This window comes from Macaca nemestrina, chromosome 4 (assembly GCF_043159975.1).
Source record: "Macaca nemestrina isolate mMacNem1 chromosome 4, mMacNem.hap1, whole genome shotgun sequence".
Classification (NCBI taxonomy): Eukaryota; Metazoa; Chordata; class Mammalia; order Primates; family Cercopithecidae; genus Macaca; species Macaca nemestrina.
Window position 1 is genome coordinate 67,139,587 of NC_092128.1, and position 17,962 is coordinate 67,157,548.

The 17,962-nt window shown below is 36.3% G+C and overlaps 1 protein-coding gene and 1 long non-coding RNA gene across 3 annotated transcripts in view; one reads left to right on the forward strand and one right to left on the reverse strand.

The window, feature by feature from the left end:
* Positions 1-17,962, reverse strand: part of LOC105475450 (ATP binding cassette subfamily B member 1) — a 133,393-nt gene that overhangs the window by 102,117 nt on the left and 13,314 nt on the right. The window contains exons 2-5 of one of the 2 annotated variants that reach the window (XM_071094773.1): positions 7,624-7,729; positions 7,408-7,478; positions 6,768-6,841; positions 2,418-2,466 (exon numbers count right to left, since the gene is read on the reverse strand). In XM_071094773.1, coding sequence (XP_070950874.1) covers positions 2,418-2,466; positions 6,768-6,841; positions 7,408-7,478; positions 7,624-7,729 — 300 coding nt within the window. Of the gene's footprint in view, positions 1-2,417; positions 2,467-6,767; positions 6,842-7,407; positions 7,544-7,623; positions 7,730-17,962 lie in introns of those variants that run through there. The other variant, XM_011730682.3, reaches the window with a different exon arrangement.
* On the forward strand, positions 7,583-10,820 carry LOC105475448 (uncharacterized). The gene is made up of 2 exons (XR_983360.2): positions 7,583-7,743; positions 10,544-10,820. It is a non-coding gene; the product is annotated as an uncharacterized lncRNA (long non-coding RNA).

Below are 17,962 nucleotides of genomic sequence, written 5' to 3' on the forward strand. Positions count from 1 at the left end.
GGGGAGGATTACCACCATTCTAACTGATAAGTATGGCCAAACTATCTGTACAAACAATATGGTTCTTCCTTCTGCAGTTCTGCCTTCCTTCTATGAGTCTGAAATTTTGGTGCAAGCTGGGCGGGTGCCTACATGATCAGCGCCTAATAAAATCCTTGGGCACTGAGTCTCTAATGAGCTTCTCTGATAAATAGCATTCCACAAGTGCTGTCTCACCTCATTGCTTGGGGAAATTCAGTGTGCCCTGTGACTCCGTTAGGAGAGAACTCTAGGAGCTTGCACCTGGTTTCTTCTGGACTTCTCACCACTCACCTTTTGCCATTGCTGATTTTGCCTTGTATCCTTTTGTTGTAATAAATCTTAGCCATAAGTCCTTTGAGTCCTCCTAGTGTGAATCATTGAAGTTGAGCTTCTTGGAAACCCTGAACACACAATGTTTTTGTCTTCATTGAAAACTATTATTAATAAGCAATGCCAGTGACATCACCAATATATTGTTAAACTTTTATTATGTTCTTGTGTTTGTAAGTTTTATATTGAAGTTACATTCAATGTTTTCTATGTCGACATTTCAGGAAAAAGATGTGAGGAAACACTATCTAAGTAGTAGAGTACTTCATCAACAGGCTTAGAATATATTCTCTCTGTCCTGGCCCCATTGTGCATCCTCAGACAAGTGAACATGTCTGGCCCCAGTTTCTTCACGTGTAAAATTGGAATAATGATAGTATCTATCTCAAAAGGAGTTGTAAGGATTAAATGAGATTATATATGAAATACTTAGGACAATGCTTGGCACATAGTGCTTTATGTGTGCTAATACTACTACCTTATATTAAAGCTCCATATTTTTATTCTTTCGTGCCTTAAACTGAATTGAGTATTGATAACATTGCCTCTATATAGTAGGTCTGTTAAATTTTCTAAAATATAAGACTACTAAGGTTTAAAAAACTTTAACTACAAATAATAAAAACTGAAAGTCTCAAAGTCACAGCACTGAAATCCTGTGGATAAATACAACTTTAACCTAAATGCTTCTTTCCATACAAGAAAGTAACAGTGAAAACTGTCACTTGGTTACTCAAGTAGTCTGAGAATGACTCAAGTACATAGTCTTAACTCACCAAAATTCCAAAGGGCATAGAGATAGAAAAAAAAGCAGGAGTCATGACAAGAGCAACAGTAGCACAGGGAGATGAAGATCACATAAGGGAACCGTGAAGTCCTCAGTATAAAAGTCATATGAGTGTTTTTTCCCTACCTACAACTATTTTATAGTCAATTTATTAAAATCCATTTTACAAGATAATCTATCCATTCCCTTACCTTAAAAAAATTGCTGTTACAACTGAATTATAAAGCATGTGCTGTTAGACTTAATTGGTTTAGCAGTCTTCCAGGTTCTAATCTCTGGAATCTTTCACCTAACAGTTCACCTAAAATTGTACTCTTAGAAAAAAGGAAGAATCCAAGTAGATAAGAGGTCATTAACTAGGCAGGGCACACAGTGGCTTACACCTGTAATCCCAGCACTTTGGGAGGCCAAGGCAGGCGGATCGCTTGAGATCAGGAGTTCAAGGCCAGCCTGGGCAACATAGTGAAACCCTGTCTCTACAAGAAATACAAAAGTTAGCTGGGTATGACGGTGCACACCTATGGTCCCAGGTACTTGCAGGGCTGAGGTGAGAGGATCAGTTGAGGCTGGGAGGCGGAGGTTGCAGTGAGCCAAGATCATGACACTGAGGTCATCAACCAACCACACCTATATGATACCTGTCTGATTCCAAGCGTAATTAAAGAAAAGCTTCTAAAAAACCACTATGCAACCAGAAAATGAAATAAAGAGTTACGATAAGGTTTTCGAATTCTAGATTTTCATCCATTTAGCACAGGGGAACAATGGCATATGACATATTTGAAATCATAGTAATAAATAATCAATTGCTACCTTTTATTGTTAGAAATGGATTTTGAACTAAAATTTGCAATGGACTAACCTAAATGGCCTAAAGTTTGCACAGTAATAAATAATATATTGCTGCCTTTTTTTGATAGCAATGGACTTTGACCTAAAAAACCTGCCAGAATTTCAGAGCCATTAAAGACAGCTTTCTATGTGATTGGTTTCCTTTATGCAGATGGGAGAGGTACTTGCGTAGATAATGAATCACTGGCAACGTAATTCATTAGAAGAATTGAAATCTAAGTCAGGAATGGTGGCTGTAGATTAGTAATATACATAGCAAGTTATGATTAACATTCTCCTGAAAATAAGCTAAATCAACCAATTTATTTTGCTTCTCCATTAACATACCCTGTAAGAAAATCTTACATCAGATGAAATATCTCTTTTCCATGTAAGGAGATGTCAAATTTCCAAAGTATTTTGAATAGTTCATAAATTCAAAACTCACCATTGAAAATACACTGACAGTTGGTTTCCTTTCCTTCTTATCTTTTTTACTGCAAAACAGCAATGGAATTACATAAAACTTTAGAAATTACACAACTTATAAATTACCCAAATTAATATAGAATGTATATTTAATGACAAATAGGATGAAGAAATATGTCTATGTTATACACTTAAAAAACAGGATAATAATAGTATAACCCCATTTATAATGTTTAAGTATGTTTACATATATCTTAGAAATCTACATATGTGGTTATCACTGAGTGTTGGAATCTCTCTAAAAATATTTTCTTCCTTGTGCCTTTGACATTTTCTGATTTGCTATGATGAATACATACATACACCCATTGCAATTAGAAAAATACACATACTGAAAAAAGTTACCTGTTTTTATTCTAATTAGAAAATCATTCATCTTTCCCCTTAATTATGAATCCCCTTGTCATTTGAATAATGATGGCAGTAGATATTTTATCCATCTACTACCTAGATATTATTCTTAATCATTCCCTTTCTACTGAAGTGTAGTGGCATTTAGATGCTGGACATAACTAGCCTAAGAAGAAAATTAAATTACTCTTTATGAGCAAATCTAATTGTGAAAAAAAATGTCTGGAGCCCTAAATGGACCATAATGAAATAAATGCACTCTAGAAAGTTATGGTAAAAAATGATGTTCTATAAATTGTCAAAAAGTTGTCCTCAGGCATAAGGTCAACTATTATTTTGAGCCCAGATACAAATGAATCTAACTATGTAGCCCATTTTCTACTCTGTGTAACTGCCACCTGGGATGTGAAAGCAAACCAACCGTAAGAAATCTGCCTCATCTGTATTTTTGTAGGTATAAAAGAAAAAATATTTTAGAAAAGATCTGTGTTATTTTTTACACAGTTTTTAAGTTCATAGGGTAAAGTCATCTTTGTCTTTGTTCTTTACACTAAGTGAGGTCAAAAGAGGTGAGGAGACTTCTAAAGAAAAAAATTCAGAGTTTACCCATTTGGCTTTGGAGTAATGTTAGACAGACATAAAATACACAAACATAACTCTTCAGGTTTGGTCCCACCCAATTCCCAGTAAAGGCACGGTTTCAGTATCCCTGGAACCAGGATGAAAGGAGAAAAACAGCCATAAATAGTTGAGTTTTAGCTCTAAGCTTTTTATTTATTTTTTTGTTCTCTAAAACTGCTGCTACTCTGGAGAAGTTATAATGTTCCAGGCACTGGCTAAGTAAGCACTTCCTACATACAATTCATAAACAATTCTATGAGGAAGACACATTTTTGTTCTTTTAGAGATGTAGAGGAGTGAGAAGAGTTAACTTGTCCAAGGTCCACAGCTATAACTAAGCCAATATTTAAATGCCAAGTCTGTTCCCTGACCACCAAACTATAAGGTGCAACCTCAGATTTCTGAGATACTGCATCACACTAAAATGCACTTTCACACAAACTCTCACCCCTACTAGATTAGGTACTTAACCCCATTAGCATAAAACACAGTGCTTAGAAAGACAAGTCATTCATCAAATACCATTTTAGGAAAGAACCTTTGCTAATAGACATATTCCAAATAGCACTATTATCCCAGCATTATCTACTACCAAAGCCACATGCTTCTTTACAATCCCATGTTAAAATAAATTTAAATCAATGACAATGAACACAATTTAATAAGAACTACTTATCTAAAATATAATCTCTAATTTGAAAAGAGAAGTCTGTAGACCATGATAGAACCAATAATAGAAATACGTGAAAGATCAAACAATTTTCTTTACTGTTTCCCTTCACATACCCTCAATATTTCTTAGTTAAATCTACCTAAACGTTTGTATAAGTACATAATTCTTTAAGCTATCAAGTTTTCAGAAATAAAAAGTTAAAAACAAAAAGTGGAATACCTATCCTCCACTCTATGGAGCCTTTTTCATGGTTTATATGAACATTTTTGTTACAAAAATTTTCAATTTCAATCACATGTTCTCCTACCATTATCACATCTAAGAAAAGTGATTACAATTTTTATATTGGCTAATATCCAATGCACATTAAAATCTCCCAAGAATGTTTTCCATAGGATTTTTTCCTTGTTGAACATTTACGTTGTTTTTGTTTTGTTTTGTAATGTTCACACACTACATTTGGTAGTTATATCTCTTTAGTCTCTCTTAATCTAGAAGTCCTCCTTTTATTTTTTTAACATTGGCTTTTGTAAAGGAACAAGAAGAGCTGTCTTATAGAATGTCCCACATCTTGAGTATACCTGTATCAAACTGAATACAAATGGGAGGTGCAATAAATGTAAAATACACATCAAACAGGAGATTTAGCATAAAAGGGAATGTAAACTATCTTATTAATCATTTTGATTACATGTAGAAAATCCAATCTTTTGGACATATTGAGTGCTATTAAATATATTTACAAAATTAGTTTTATCCTTTTATTTTTAGTTTTTACTATTGCTACTAGAAAATTTTAAATTACAAATGTGACTCACATGATACATCTATCGGACAGTCCCAGTCTACAAGTTTAATTGCATTCAGACTAAATGTTTTTGCAGATATATTAGTATTTGCCAGGTGATGTTGTTTAGTCAAAATCCAAGTGATAAGTCATTTACTACAGTCTACTCTACAATGTGAGATATCAGGTCTGATCACTTGGTTAAGGTGCTAACTGCAAAATCTTTAATTGGAAAAGCACATTCTCCTTCCAATTAGTAAACATTTTGAAGAAAATTCTTACAACTTTTTTCTGATGGTTCAGAGTTCATTGCCAATCCTTGCCTGAATCTATTATAACAGTAGAAGTTTCACAATAATAGCTGGAATTTTTCTGTAAAGATCATTGCTTTATTTTCTCTACCTCTCACACTTTCTTTCAGTTTCCCTCCTCTCAGAATATTAAGGATTCAACAGTAGCATTCAGTATTTCAAAATCGATTACAGTTATGCTGTTCTTTGATGCTCAAATTGTCCCAGAGTTGGCCATTGGAAGCCCCTTCCAGACAGCTCGAGTATGCTTTTGATTACTCCATTAAACTCCACTTCCTTATTTTCAGGTAACACAAGATACTCCAGGTTCTTTTTCTATTTTTCCTGTCCCAGACCTGGCTGAAATTAGCTATTGAGGTGTTCATTTCTTTTAGGGAGGAATGGTATTTAGAAACCAATATCTGGTACTAACAGTGCTCGTTGTTACTCTCCCTTTCAGTGGAGTGAAAATGAACTATTAAAAAATTATGAATTCATATTGAAATTTCCAATGCAAACTTAACATTATTTTTAAAAACATATTTAATTTCCACATTTGTATTTTTTCTCTTACACTGAAAAGCTTGGTTTCTTATAATATTAATATGTTTACTAACATAATTTACATTATAGTTTCTGATATTAATAAATTTACTAATTTATCTTACAATTTACTAACAATGAATCTATAGAGTGAAGTTTTAAATTTTCTACAACGGCAGAGCACCATGATCAAAATTTACTTTAAATAATTATTTTCCCTATGTGATTACATTACCAATATTATATACAGATATTTATTGCCAGTTAAAATAAAAACAACCTAAATGTACTTTTGACCTTCTGTTCCATCAGCCAGGCCACAAACACGCGATGTTTACATAGCCATTCACCGGAAGCAAGAGCCTGGACCACAGAGCAGATCACCAGCAGCGTATGGCTCACGCGTGGGCGACCAGCACCACTTGAAAAGCAGAAGTTCACAAGACAGAAACACGTATGAGCATCCGCCTGTCTGGGGCAGGAAAGCTGAGGAAGAGGCATACCAAGACTAAGGGAAAGAGGCCGGGAAGGGTAAGAGGGTGGAATGAAAAGGGGTTGGTGAATGGCTAAGAACGGTTGGATAGGACAAATAAGTTCCAATGTTCGACAGCAGACGAGGGTGACTATAGTTAGGAATATATTGTATATTTCAAAGTAGCTAGAAGAGAGGACTTAAAATGTTATCAACACATAGAAATGAAATATACCCAAAGGTGATGGACCCTCCAAATACCCGGACTTGATCATTACACATTCTGTGCATGTTAAAAAACGCTTCCATGTACCCCATTTCATAAATATGTAAAATATTATGTATCATTAAAAGAAAGAACAAAAAAGATAGGGAAAATGCATATGCTGTGCTCCAGGCAGCCAACAAACTTCTGCTCTAAGCAGGGAAATGATTCCAAAAGCTGGCTTGCGTTTCTTAAAATAAAAATAATTTAAAGCAACAACAATATGTCATTTAATTCAGAGCTGGAGGCTAGAAATAAATTACTCAACTCTCGCAAATATGTAAACTATGAAAATGAAACCAGCTACCTTTTATTGTTCAGTTTAAAAAAGTTCTTCTTCTCTGCTCCTCCATTGCGGTCCCCTTCAAGATCCATCCCGACCTGAGAAGAAAGCGCAGCTCATCAGCCAAATGCATGACCCTCAGGCGCGCCGGAGGTGAGACTAACCTTTAGTCCCCCGCCGAACCCCAGAGAGCAGTAAGAGGGAGCGCTTGCCATGATGCTCCAGCTGCTCTGGCCGCGATGGGCACGGCAGGGGCTTTCCTGTGCGCAGGGTCTCCAGCACCTCCACGCAGGCAGAGTTGGGGGTCTGGCAGCGCGTTCTGGACTGTGCCCGCCGCCAGTGCGCTTCTCCCTCCCGGTTCCCGTCGCCGCGGACGATGCTGCCTCCCACCAAGCGCCCGCGGGCTCAGAGACCAGGTCCCCTCACCGCGCGGGCTCTGAGCGCTCTGGGCAACATGGTCCAGTGCCACTACGCTTTGGGCGCTGCTCCAGGAGCTCCTGAGTCTAGATCTCACCCACTTGGTCCCCATGGACTTGCTAGCGGTCTCCACAACATCCACGCCTCAAGAAGCCCTTCTCCCGTGAAGACCAAGTTCAGGAAATCTGAGAGCCTGACACTTCTTGGGAACTGTCCCGTAGTAGCACCCAGCTTTGCGTGCCCCTACCTCGCGCTCCTTGGAACGGCCACCAAGTCGTGAAATTTTGGAAGAAGATACTCCGACTTTAGTGGAAAGACCTAGCGGAAACGAACAGCGGCCGGCCTCTGCTTCTTTGAGCTTGGAAGAGCCGCTGCTCGAATGAGCTCAGACTTCCTGTGGGAGCGAAGCGGCTGTGCTCAGCCCACGCCCTGGCGCCGTCCCTGCGCAGCCAATCAGCCTCACCACAAATGACTGCTCCGGGCCCGGATTGACTGAATGTTGATTCCTCGAGAAACTGGGAAACAGGCTGAATTTCGAGGAGGAATGTTCTCGCTTCCGTTGCACCTCTCTAGAAAGGGCAAGGTAGAGAAACGCGCATCAGCTGAATCATCGGGGACATTTGAACTTGTAGAGATATGTCTCTCGAAGTTCACGTACGTCTTCGTATCAATACAACAGGACGTAGTTAAGGGAATTTTTCTCGGGATTTGCGTTTAATACAGTTAATACAAAAACTACGACCTCTCCAATTCTGTATCATCTTTCTGCTTCCTAACACCTTTGAAAAGGCCAGGATAATTTTTTCTGCAGTGGTCTTTCTTCAGCATGTTTGACAGTTTCTGAGTTATATCTGTTCATCCTTTATTTGATGATAAATGGAATGAAAGAAAAAGGAAGTTTTAAAAAATATAGAGAGACAGGTATTTCAAGGTAGAAATGCTGTTTCAAAGCGTGTAATATTTTAAAACTTCAGACGTCAGATCAATGCCCGTGTTTTTCCAGGCATTTCAAATTCTTACATTTTAATTCAAATTAGTAAAATAAACATAGCATGTTTTAGCATATTACATTAGTTATAATTTCCTTCCATATTTACTGCCAACATTTAGTATTTTTTCCTGTCCACTATTTGTTTCAAACTGAGGAAAAGTACGTGCAATCTGCACAAATCAAAATTGTAAAGCAGTGCTAACTCACATCAGAGCTTTTCTTCTTATGAACATAGAGGAAATAGGTTTGTTTTATCCTCTAGTCTACATTCTATGACTTGGACATATTACCTATCAGTTTATTGCATAAGTTTATAAGAAGAAAATCACTTTGTTTTTCACTGCATAGTCTGAGGATATTTCCTCTTTCTTTAAATAACTCATACTTCAAAGCCATAATTTTTTTCTATTCTTGACTACAAATTTTCCTTACCTTGATATATTTTGTTCTTGGCCTTACAATGAAGTTTTCTTTTCTTTTCTTCTTCTTCTTTTTTTTTTTTTTAAACAAATTGTTAATTAGGCTTCTAACACTGTTCACTGTTTAAAGTCTTAACAACAACCCTGTGGTCCATCTGGGGTAAATGTATAAGCTTTCATCTTCATCACATGCATTTTTAATCTTATTTGTGCCTATGATCTCTGATTTCACTTTTGTTTTGCTTTGTTCCTTTATCTCACCTTTCATCTATGTAATCTTGTTGTATTTTATGTATCCTTTTGAATGGCCTTAAACCCTCCCTCAACAGTGCAGGATATAAATACAGTGCTATGTTGTTAAGCTGATTATACTGTTTCTACAATCTTGAGCATCAGGTAAAGATCTCTATCAAGGATATAAGTAAGTTAAAGATCAGAATAGCACAGATATTTTAAAAATAAGATTCTACCATTCTATTATATTGTATTCAATTTCTTTGCTCCACTGACATGAAAATGTGAATATAAAACATGATGGACCTAAAACAAACTAGCTCTTGCTACTTTCAACAGTCCTTGGCTTCTTGAAAGACACCAGTCTTGCATTTGTGCTACCACCACTCCTGTCAAGCTGGACTTGGCTGTTCTCCTTAGGCTTCCTTAATTTCTGGTGAAACCTACTTAGTCCCCTTGCAAGTTGACACTCACATACCTTCATCAAGCAGTGATATTTCCATTTGAAGTGACTGTCACCTTCTGCACCTTCTTGTCCTCCGCCCTCATGTAGCCATTTCACCAACTTGTCTACACTCTCAGAATACTAAAGATTTGCCTCTCTGCTGCAGTCTGTTCTATATGTATCTGTGGGAGTAATAATATATAATGATAATAACAACTAACATTTATTAACTACTGGTCATTTATCAGGAACTGCCAAGCATTTCAAAGAGATTGTCATTTAATCTTGACAAGAATCCTGAGAAGTAGTTACTATTGTTGTTACTCCCATATTACAATAAAAGACACTGAGGTTTGCGTTATTTGCCCAGTCACACAGCAGGTAAGCTGCTAACCAGTAGTCGCTCTCTCATAACTGCACTCTTAACCACTACCCTACACTATAGTACGTTATCATAGGACACTCCACTTCACTGCCTTTTTCAGCCCCATGAAGTGTTTTCTTCTTAGGAGTTCACCTTGGAAAACCTGCAATGGCTCCCTGCCACAGACTATATCACATCTAATAGTTTCCTCTTAGCTTTTAAGAACCACAACACATCACTTCTCTCTAATCATCTTCCTCACCCTCAACATGTACATATTCACTCCATTTCAGCCAAACTCACTGGGTTTCTCAGATCATAGGCTCTTTTCACTCTGTGCCTTTCCATGTGTAAATCGTTAAATTAATTTACAAAAGTTTTCTTCTTTAGTACCTGGCTCCATTAAACTATTTGGACTTCAAAGGCAGAAAAACTTAGATAAGGACCGTCTCTGCTGATTATTATGCGTAGGTTTGAACAGGTTACTTAACCCTGCTGTCCCACAGTTATCACTTTGGTAAAGAGTAGATAGTACCTTCTAATGTTATGGCAAGATTAAGTGATTTGTATATTTAAAAGATTTGTACAGTGCCTGAAACATTCTAAACATTCAACATTGTTATATGTTAGTAGTAATGCCCTCTTCTCAATCTCTTTTTGCCCTTCCTTAGCATTCTTCAGCACTCATGTATGTAGTCACATCTATTTATCCATATATGATTGACCAATTATTCTCATATCCCAGCTCTCTGAGTCCTGTATTATGAGTATTAACAACACATTTATAGAAAACAAAAAGATGTTCACCTATTTTTCCTTCTCCTATGGTTTTTAATTCTTCTGGATGTTCTTCTCGTTAACACTTTTATTGTAAATCTTATGTATCTTTCTCTGATCTCTCTAATAATTTATTTTCTCTCTTTTTCCTAGCTCTCCTATTTAGCCGATCTGAGTTCAAATTGAAGGCTCAACATGCTTAAAGAAGGAATGCAACTCACCTCAATGAACTTAATCGACCTGAGGCAGAGAAAGAATACAAGTTTCCACCCAGTCCAAAGAGCAAGATATATGACTCAGCTGTGTTAACAATAATACAGGATCCACACACTCTCCACCCTTTCATGTGTAATGATTTTGATGTATGAAGGACATGGGACATGTGATTGATGTAATCATGGGGGATATTAAATGACTGTACTTGAACTCATGTTGGATTACATCAGATTGCTTCTATGGTCACTGCGTTGAAAGAAAAAAATCCAGATTCGGAAGGTCAATATGATCATTTTCAGAGGTTGTTTGTCTTGCCATCATTTAGCCAATACAGCGACAGACATGACTTGTGTGAAATGGTGATCAGATGATAAATTAATTTAATTTTAATTAAGTCACTTAGTGACTTAGCCACGTGATAAATCAATGGCAAATAGAAACCTGAATTATACTCCTCTTCGAACCCTTCCCCATCTAATCCAGCCGGAAATATTTTCTACCACTCCGCAATCCTACTTTTCAGTATCTGCACCTCTCATTTTGTATTTATTAATGTTTCATATGATGATGAGTTTTTTAAAATATTCTAACTGGACAGAGACTTATACAAAATAAAGTTTCAGTAAATGTTTGTAGAAAATATTAAGTGCTGAGAGTATGACATCAGAGACAGATTTATGGAAATTCACTAGTAGGCTAAATGCCTGAGTTATCATTAGTGTGCCTTGAAAGATCCGTTGCCATGGACTATCTCCCTTACCAACTTCTTTTTATTGAGACAGAGTCTTACTCTATCGCCCAAGCTGCAGTATAGTGGCACAATCCAGGCTCACTGCAACCTCCACCTCCAGGGTTCCAGCGATTCTCATGCCTCAGCCTCCTGAGTTGCTGGGATTACAGGAGTGCACCAGCACACCAGGCTAATTTTTGTAATTTTAGTAGAAATGGGGTTTCACCACATTGGCTAGACTGATCTTGAACTTCTGGCTTTAAGTGATCCGCCCACCTCAGCCTCCCAAAATGCTGGGATTACAGGCGTGAGCCACCACGCCCTGCCTCCTCAATCAACTTCTAATATCTTTAAAACTCCATTAGAGAATCATCTCTCTGAGTAAGTCACTGCCCCCTACCATAATAGCGCAAGAAATGTTTTCAAATGAATGACAAAATTAAGAGTAGAGAAGACAACTGAGTAAGATCAAGGGAAATAAGAAAATGAAGTGGCAACTCTTAGAATTCCAACTTCATAACTTACTAGCTATGTGGCTTTGAACAAATACTCCACCTCTCAAAAAACTTGGTATCTCTGTCATTCAAATAAAGACAAAAACAGCATCTTCCTAGGGTTTTTGTAAGAAGAAAATAAGGTAAGATTTGATGTGTGTTTGGTATAGACTAAATAGTAGTATTTCCCAAATATCCTAATAAATGTGGTCAATGGAGCCAAGATACGAATAAAAGTTAAGAACATGAGAGTAAAAGTGATGACTGGAAAGGGCTAGTAATGGACATTGAAGGTAAATAACACTATGGAAATAATTATAAGGATTACTTTTAAAGAAATCTATAAAAACAACAAAATTATGAAGAAAATTGAATAAATTCACATTTAAAGCCAACAACAAACCATATAGCTATTTATTGCAAATATCACAATAGGTTAATATTCTTTATAAAGAGCGCATATAAATGGATAAGAAAAAATTCAAAGGTCTAAATAGAACTGAGCAAAAGATGCAAATAGGCAATGCATACAAAAAAGTATGTAGTATACGGGGACACAGAAGAAGACATACTGAAATATTCATGCTAACTACAAAGAAACGCAAATTAAAACACCATAGATATTTTGAAAAATGAGACTATCACATGCTCACAAGAGTTGAATAAAACAAGTGGGAGTTGAAAATTATTCAAATGAATAAGGAAACATATATAAGGAAAACTTCAGTCTGTTTGACTCATTAATTCAATTTTTGGAAATCTATCTTAAAGAAATAATTCCAAGTACGGGAAAAAATATCAGCCAAAGATATTCATTGCTGCTTTATTTTATAACAGTAAAAAATGAGCAGTGACCTGAATACTTAATCACATATATATGGATGAATTCATTATTACACATCCTCTTTTAAAAAGTAGTAATATAAAATGTGCTTACAGAGCTTGTGATAACCTCAGAAAACACCTATGCTAATATGCAAGGAAAAAAGGCAGGGGAAAATGATAACAGCATAATATTCACTATATGAAGCAAATTAATTGGTATAATACTAGAAATAAAGATATCAAAGTGTCAAGAGTGATTATCTTTTAGTGATGAAAGTTAGGTCTGAGTTTTTTACTTTAACTTTTTCTGTATTTGAGAAATTTCCTATACTAAAAGTGTATTATTTTATAATAAATTTTTATAAAAGTTTGGAGATGGGGATGAGAATGAATTTTCAGAATCCTGGTTATTGGTATCTGTCTCTCAGTGGAGTTTACTGCTTATTAGTCACATTGGATGAAGGTCAAAATTAACTGGCTAAAACAAGAAACAGTGAAAATTCCCAATATTTTTCATTAATAAGTTTCTCATATTTCTGAAAATCTTATCCACGTTTCTAAGAAAAGTGAGAGAGGAAGAAGAGAGAAAGAGGTAGAGATAGAGATTCTCCTTAAGTAATAAGAAAATACAGGAGAGCCTGAAATAACTGGATTCTAGCTTTGGTCATCAACTATCTATATAAGTTGGATACTTTTTTTTTCTAATTCCTTTTTTCATATCAGCCTCAAAGAGTTATTGAGAAGATCAAAGCCCCAGAGGTACTTGTCGTAACTAAGCACCATATACCTCCACTTGAGGAAGATAATACAGAAAAATCCAATTAAGGACTTCATTGCTATTCTCCTGAAGAATTTAAGTTCTGTGAGATTAGAAATCTTGTCTCTATTTTTATTCTGTATACAAAATGCAGCACATACTATGTGCTCAATTTTTCTTTTGGGATACTTAGAGCAATGTCCATTAATAGCATTATTTGACATTTTATAGCTTATCCGAACAAATAAAGATGGACTTATGCTGGGGGAATTATTTTTCTCTTTGATTTTTTTTTCTTTACTTAATTTGTGTGCGTGTGTGAGACAGGGTCTTGCTCTGTCACCAAGGTTGGAGCTCAGTGGGGCAATCACAGTTCACTGCAGCCTCAACCTCCTGTGTTCAAAGGATCTCACTACATCAACCTCTCAAGTAGCTGGGACCAGAGGTGTGCAGCACCTTGCCTGGCTAATTTTTTGTTGTTGTTGAGAAAGGATCTCACTATGTTGCCCAGGCTGGCTAGAACTTTTATTCATCACTATGTGGCAAGTACTTTGCTAGATGCTGACAATATGAAGATGAGCCACGTGAAGTCCCTCAAGTTCTGTGTGTGTATGTTTTTAGAAGTGAAAACTATTAGAATAATGTTAGCATATAAGACAACTGTTTTGTTTTCATTTTGTTTTTACAAACAAACTGAACTTATATATCTAAAGTGACCAACTTCCTTTCCAAAGTCAATACCCAAGGAAGCTATGCACCAATTCGATGATGCCTGCCAAGAAATAGTTTGAACTATTTTGTTGGATTTGTCCCCAGAGTCTACAGAAATATGATTTTAATGTCCTCAGTAATAGCAAATTTTGCCTTTTACTGATAAATTTAAGTTTTAGAAACGAGATAACCCGACATTGCAGTGAGGAACATTGACTTTAGCATCCAACAGATTGGGATTAAGTTCTGGTCATTTGATATTGGAAAAATTATTTCTTTTGCTGCAACTAAAACTTCTCATTTATAAAATGAGACAGTGAATGTAAAGCAATTAGCTTAGTACCTGGATGTCTATATTCTAAATGCTTACTTGTGCTTATTTTGTTATTGTTAATAGACTAGCAAGTGATTTACTTAAAAGAAGTTTCAATTAAAAATGAAATCTGGCTATAAAGTAATGAGCCAAATTTTCTCCTGTGCTTAGTAAATTATTCTGAAGATTATTCCTCAGGGAAATTCCTTTGACATTCAACACATATTTGGTTGGAGCCATCCTACTATGTATCTGTTTTATAATTCTCTTAATTTATAACCAAACCCTTTGCCGTACGATATCAGCACTGAGGAATTCCTGACATAAAAATAACCATATTACCTAAAATGGCTTTTGAATTGCAGAGCTTATAAAAACACCATTTCCCTTTTAGTTTTTTTTTTTATTGTTTTATGATTCATAGACTTTGAACTTGCTTACTCTCAAATGAACTCTCTCCCGGGAGCGAGGTCAAATTAGTTCAATGAGGTAATGTTCACTCGCTTATTTCTTTAAAATGCTTAGTATTATTTCACAGGATATACCTATTTAAAATATACTTCCATATACAAGAAACACTGCTAGTAGACCAATGAATAGTTGGTTAGATCTGACTTTACAATTTTAAGTTAGGAAATACTTTATTTTTAATTTGTATTGGAAATTCATTCATTCACTCAACAATATTAATCAAGAACCCTGTATATATCATGTATTACTCTAAGTGCTTGGTATATATCCATGAGCAAAACACACAAAAATCCCTGCCTACATAGAACTTATATTTGGTGGTAAGAGTAGGCAGGTATATAACAACATACTAAATGAGTAATTTTGTATGTTAAAAAGAGTAAAGTGTTATGGAGAAAAACAGAACAGGGGAAGGAGAGTGGGAGTACCAGGTGGGCAAAGTTTACGATTTTAAGTAGGATGGTTAGGGTAGACCTCATTAAGGAGATAACTTTGAGCCAAGATAGGATAGAGCTGAAGGAAAGTTTTGAGTGGTGCCATTAATATATTGGAAATCCTTGAATACTAATAATTTTAAGGTTTTTCTTTAAAATGATTTCTAGCGTAGGGTAATTTCATGCTCTAGTTTTTCTCTTTGGATTCACAGATGTTTGAGCTTGCAAGAGAATGTAGAGGTCATCTTATCCACTTCCTTCACTACACTGAGTCTGAAATGCCAAAGAATTTGACCAAAGCCACACATTCAGCTAGAAAGAGAGCCAAGTTAACAACACAGGTTTTCTGACACTGAGCTTGCTGTTCGTTCTATCATATTGACAGGAGGATTCTAACAGTGAAGATTTTATATTGGCTAGCATGGGAATCCATGCTAAGGGGACAGGTGCAATCATATTCTCTAGCTATTTTACTTCACTTTTGCATCAATTTTCTGTCATCTTGATTTTATTTTTGCTCTTGACCAGCCAGACCAGCTTGTTTTAATGATCATTCTTCAGGATCTAGCAGAAGGGCTGTAGGTCCTAGTGTACATTTTATCTACTTGCCTTGCTGGTGTCTAATTCAAGTATCTGAGATACCGAAGCTGGTCAACTGAGGGCCGAGGTGTATTTTAAGGTGCAAGATTTGGAAAAAAAAAAAAAAAAACCGTGAAGGAATTGCTATTACAAGTTGCACTTTGCACTTTGATTATAATTAATAATACAAATTTCTGTAAAATACCTAAAACTCTATTAACACTTAGAAAATAAGGGAATGAGGCTAACAGTAGTGTAGAAACACTAGCAAAACTTAATTTATCGCACGACCTTTTCTTGAGACACAGATGAATTCTGATTCTTATCTTTTTGTTGATTTCCCTTGCGTGTCTTTTCCAGTGAGATATTTTGTAATTCTGCCAAATATTTGACTTATTGTCTCTACTGTTTGAATAATATGCCCTGACCTTGTAGTTGTGTTCCTTCTAATTGGCAACAAGTCATACTGCAGTGTTCTTATGTAGAAACTAGCTTTTTCTTTTCTTTTTTTTTGTTTTTTCTCGGCCAGGGTCTTGCTCGGTCACCCAGGCCCTATTGCAGTGGTGCAGTCATTGCTCTCTGCAGCCTCCACCTGTTGAGCTTCAGTGATCCTCCCACGTCGGCCTCCAGTGTAGCTGGGACTACATACTACCAGATCTGCCTTTTTTCTTTCTTTCTTTCTTTCTTTTTTTTTTTTTTTTTTTTGGAGAGATAGAGTCTTCCTATGCAGCTCAGGCTGGTCTTGAAATCCTGGCAATCCTCTTTCAAGTGTTCATCCTGCTTCAGGCTCCCAAAATGCTGAGATTATAGGAGTGAGCCACTGCACCTGGCCTGTTCTTTTTGTTTTACTTGAATACTACACATTACAATCAAAGTAGCTCATGCAGGCCAGGTTTATCCTTACTACCATTTCATCATGTGGCAAAGGCAAACCTTCTTACTATTCTATAGTCAAGTTTTCCTTATTCTTCATCATCTTTGTTACAGTTTAAGACAAATAATTATAAAAATTGTGTTGCAGAAATTGTCACTTGAGTGGCTCTATGCATCTCATATTTGATAACTGCCCAAACAGAACTCTTAATACGGTCCCCACATTGACTTCTTATTCAGTATGCATATCTAAGTACATAACATGACTATTTACTTTGTGTCAGAAACCTGGAAGAAGAGGAGAGGTTATTGCTAGCATCCCCTTTCCCTTTACTCTCTATATCCAATTTGAATCCAGCGTCTTCTCAACAATGACAATAACTTTGTCCAAACCACTATATCCACCATCCATCTTTTCTTACTTGGGTTACTTTAACTAGTTTCTCCACATTTACTCTGGTCTTCTTCTAATTCATTCCCTTCATAGCAGCCAAAGTAATTTGTAAAATCTACATAGCACCATATCATACCCATGGGTAAGGCCTGCAAGGGCTTCCCACTGCTCTCAGGTTCAATTCCAAGCGTCCTCATTAATCTGTCTTCTGCTTACCTCTATAGACTCAGGCCACTTCTCCCTTACTCCTTCATGATCCAGCCACACTAGTCTTCTGTCAGCAACTTGGAGCTTTGCTAGGCTCTATATTGCATGATGCTGAGGTTTGGGCTTCTGCCCAGAGTGCCCATTAAGATGTTTTTCAGCCCTTGCTCTCCTCCCTTCCTCCCTCCTTTTGAGGTTCCAAGTCTCTACTGTTTTCATCTTTACGTCCTTGAAGACCCAAGGTTTAGCTCCAACTTACAAATAAGAACATGTGATATTTGATTTTATTTTTCTGCATTAATTTGCTTAGGATAATGGCCTCCAGCTGCATCCACGTTGCTGCAAAGGACACGATTTTATTCTTTTTTAGGGCTGTGTAGAATTCTGTAATATAGATGTACCACATTTTCTTTATCCAATCCACTGTTAATAAGCACCTAGGTTGATCACATGTATTTGCTAGAATATAGCATGTATTTTAAAAATGTATTTTTAAATGCTTATAGCAAGTCTGAATTGCTTAATTTACACAGATTTGAGTTTTCGTTTTATGCATCTGTTGCAAATAAAA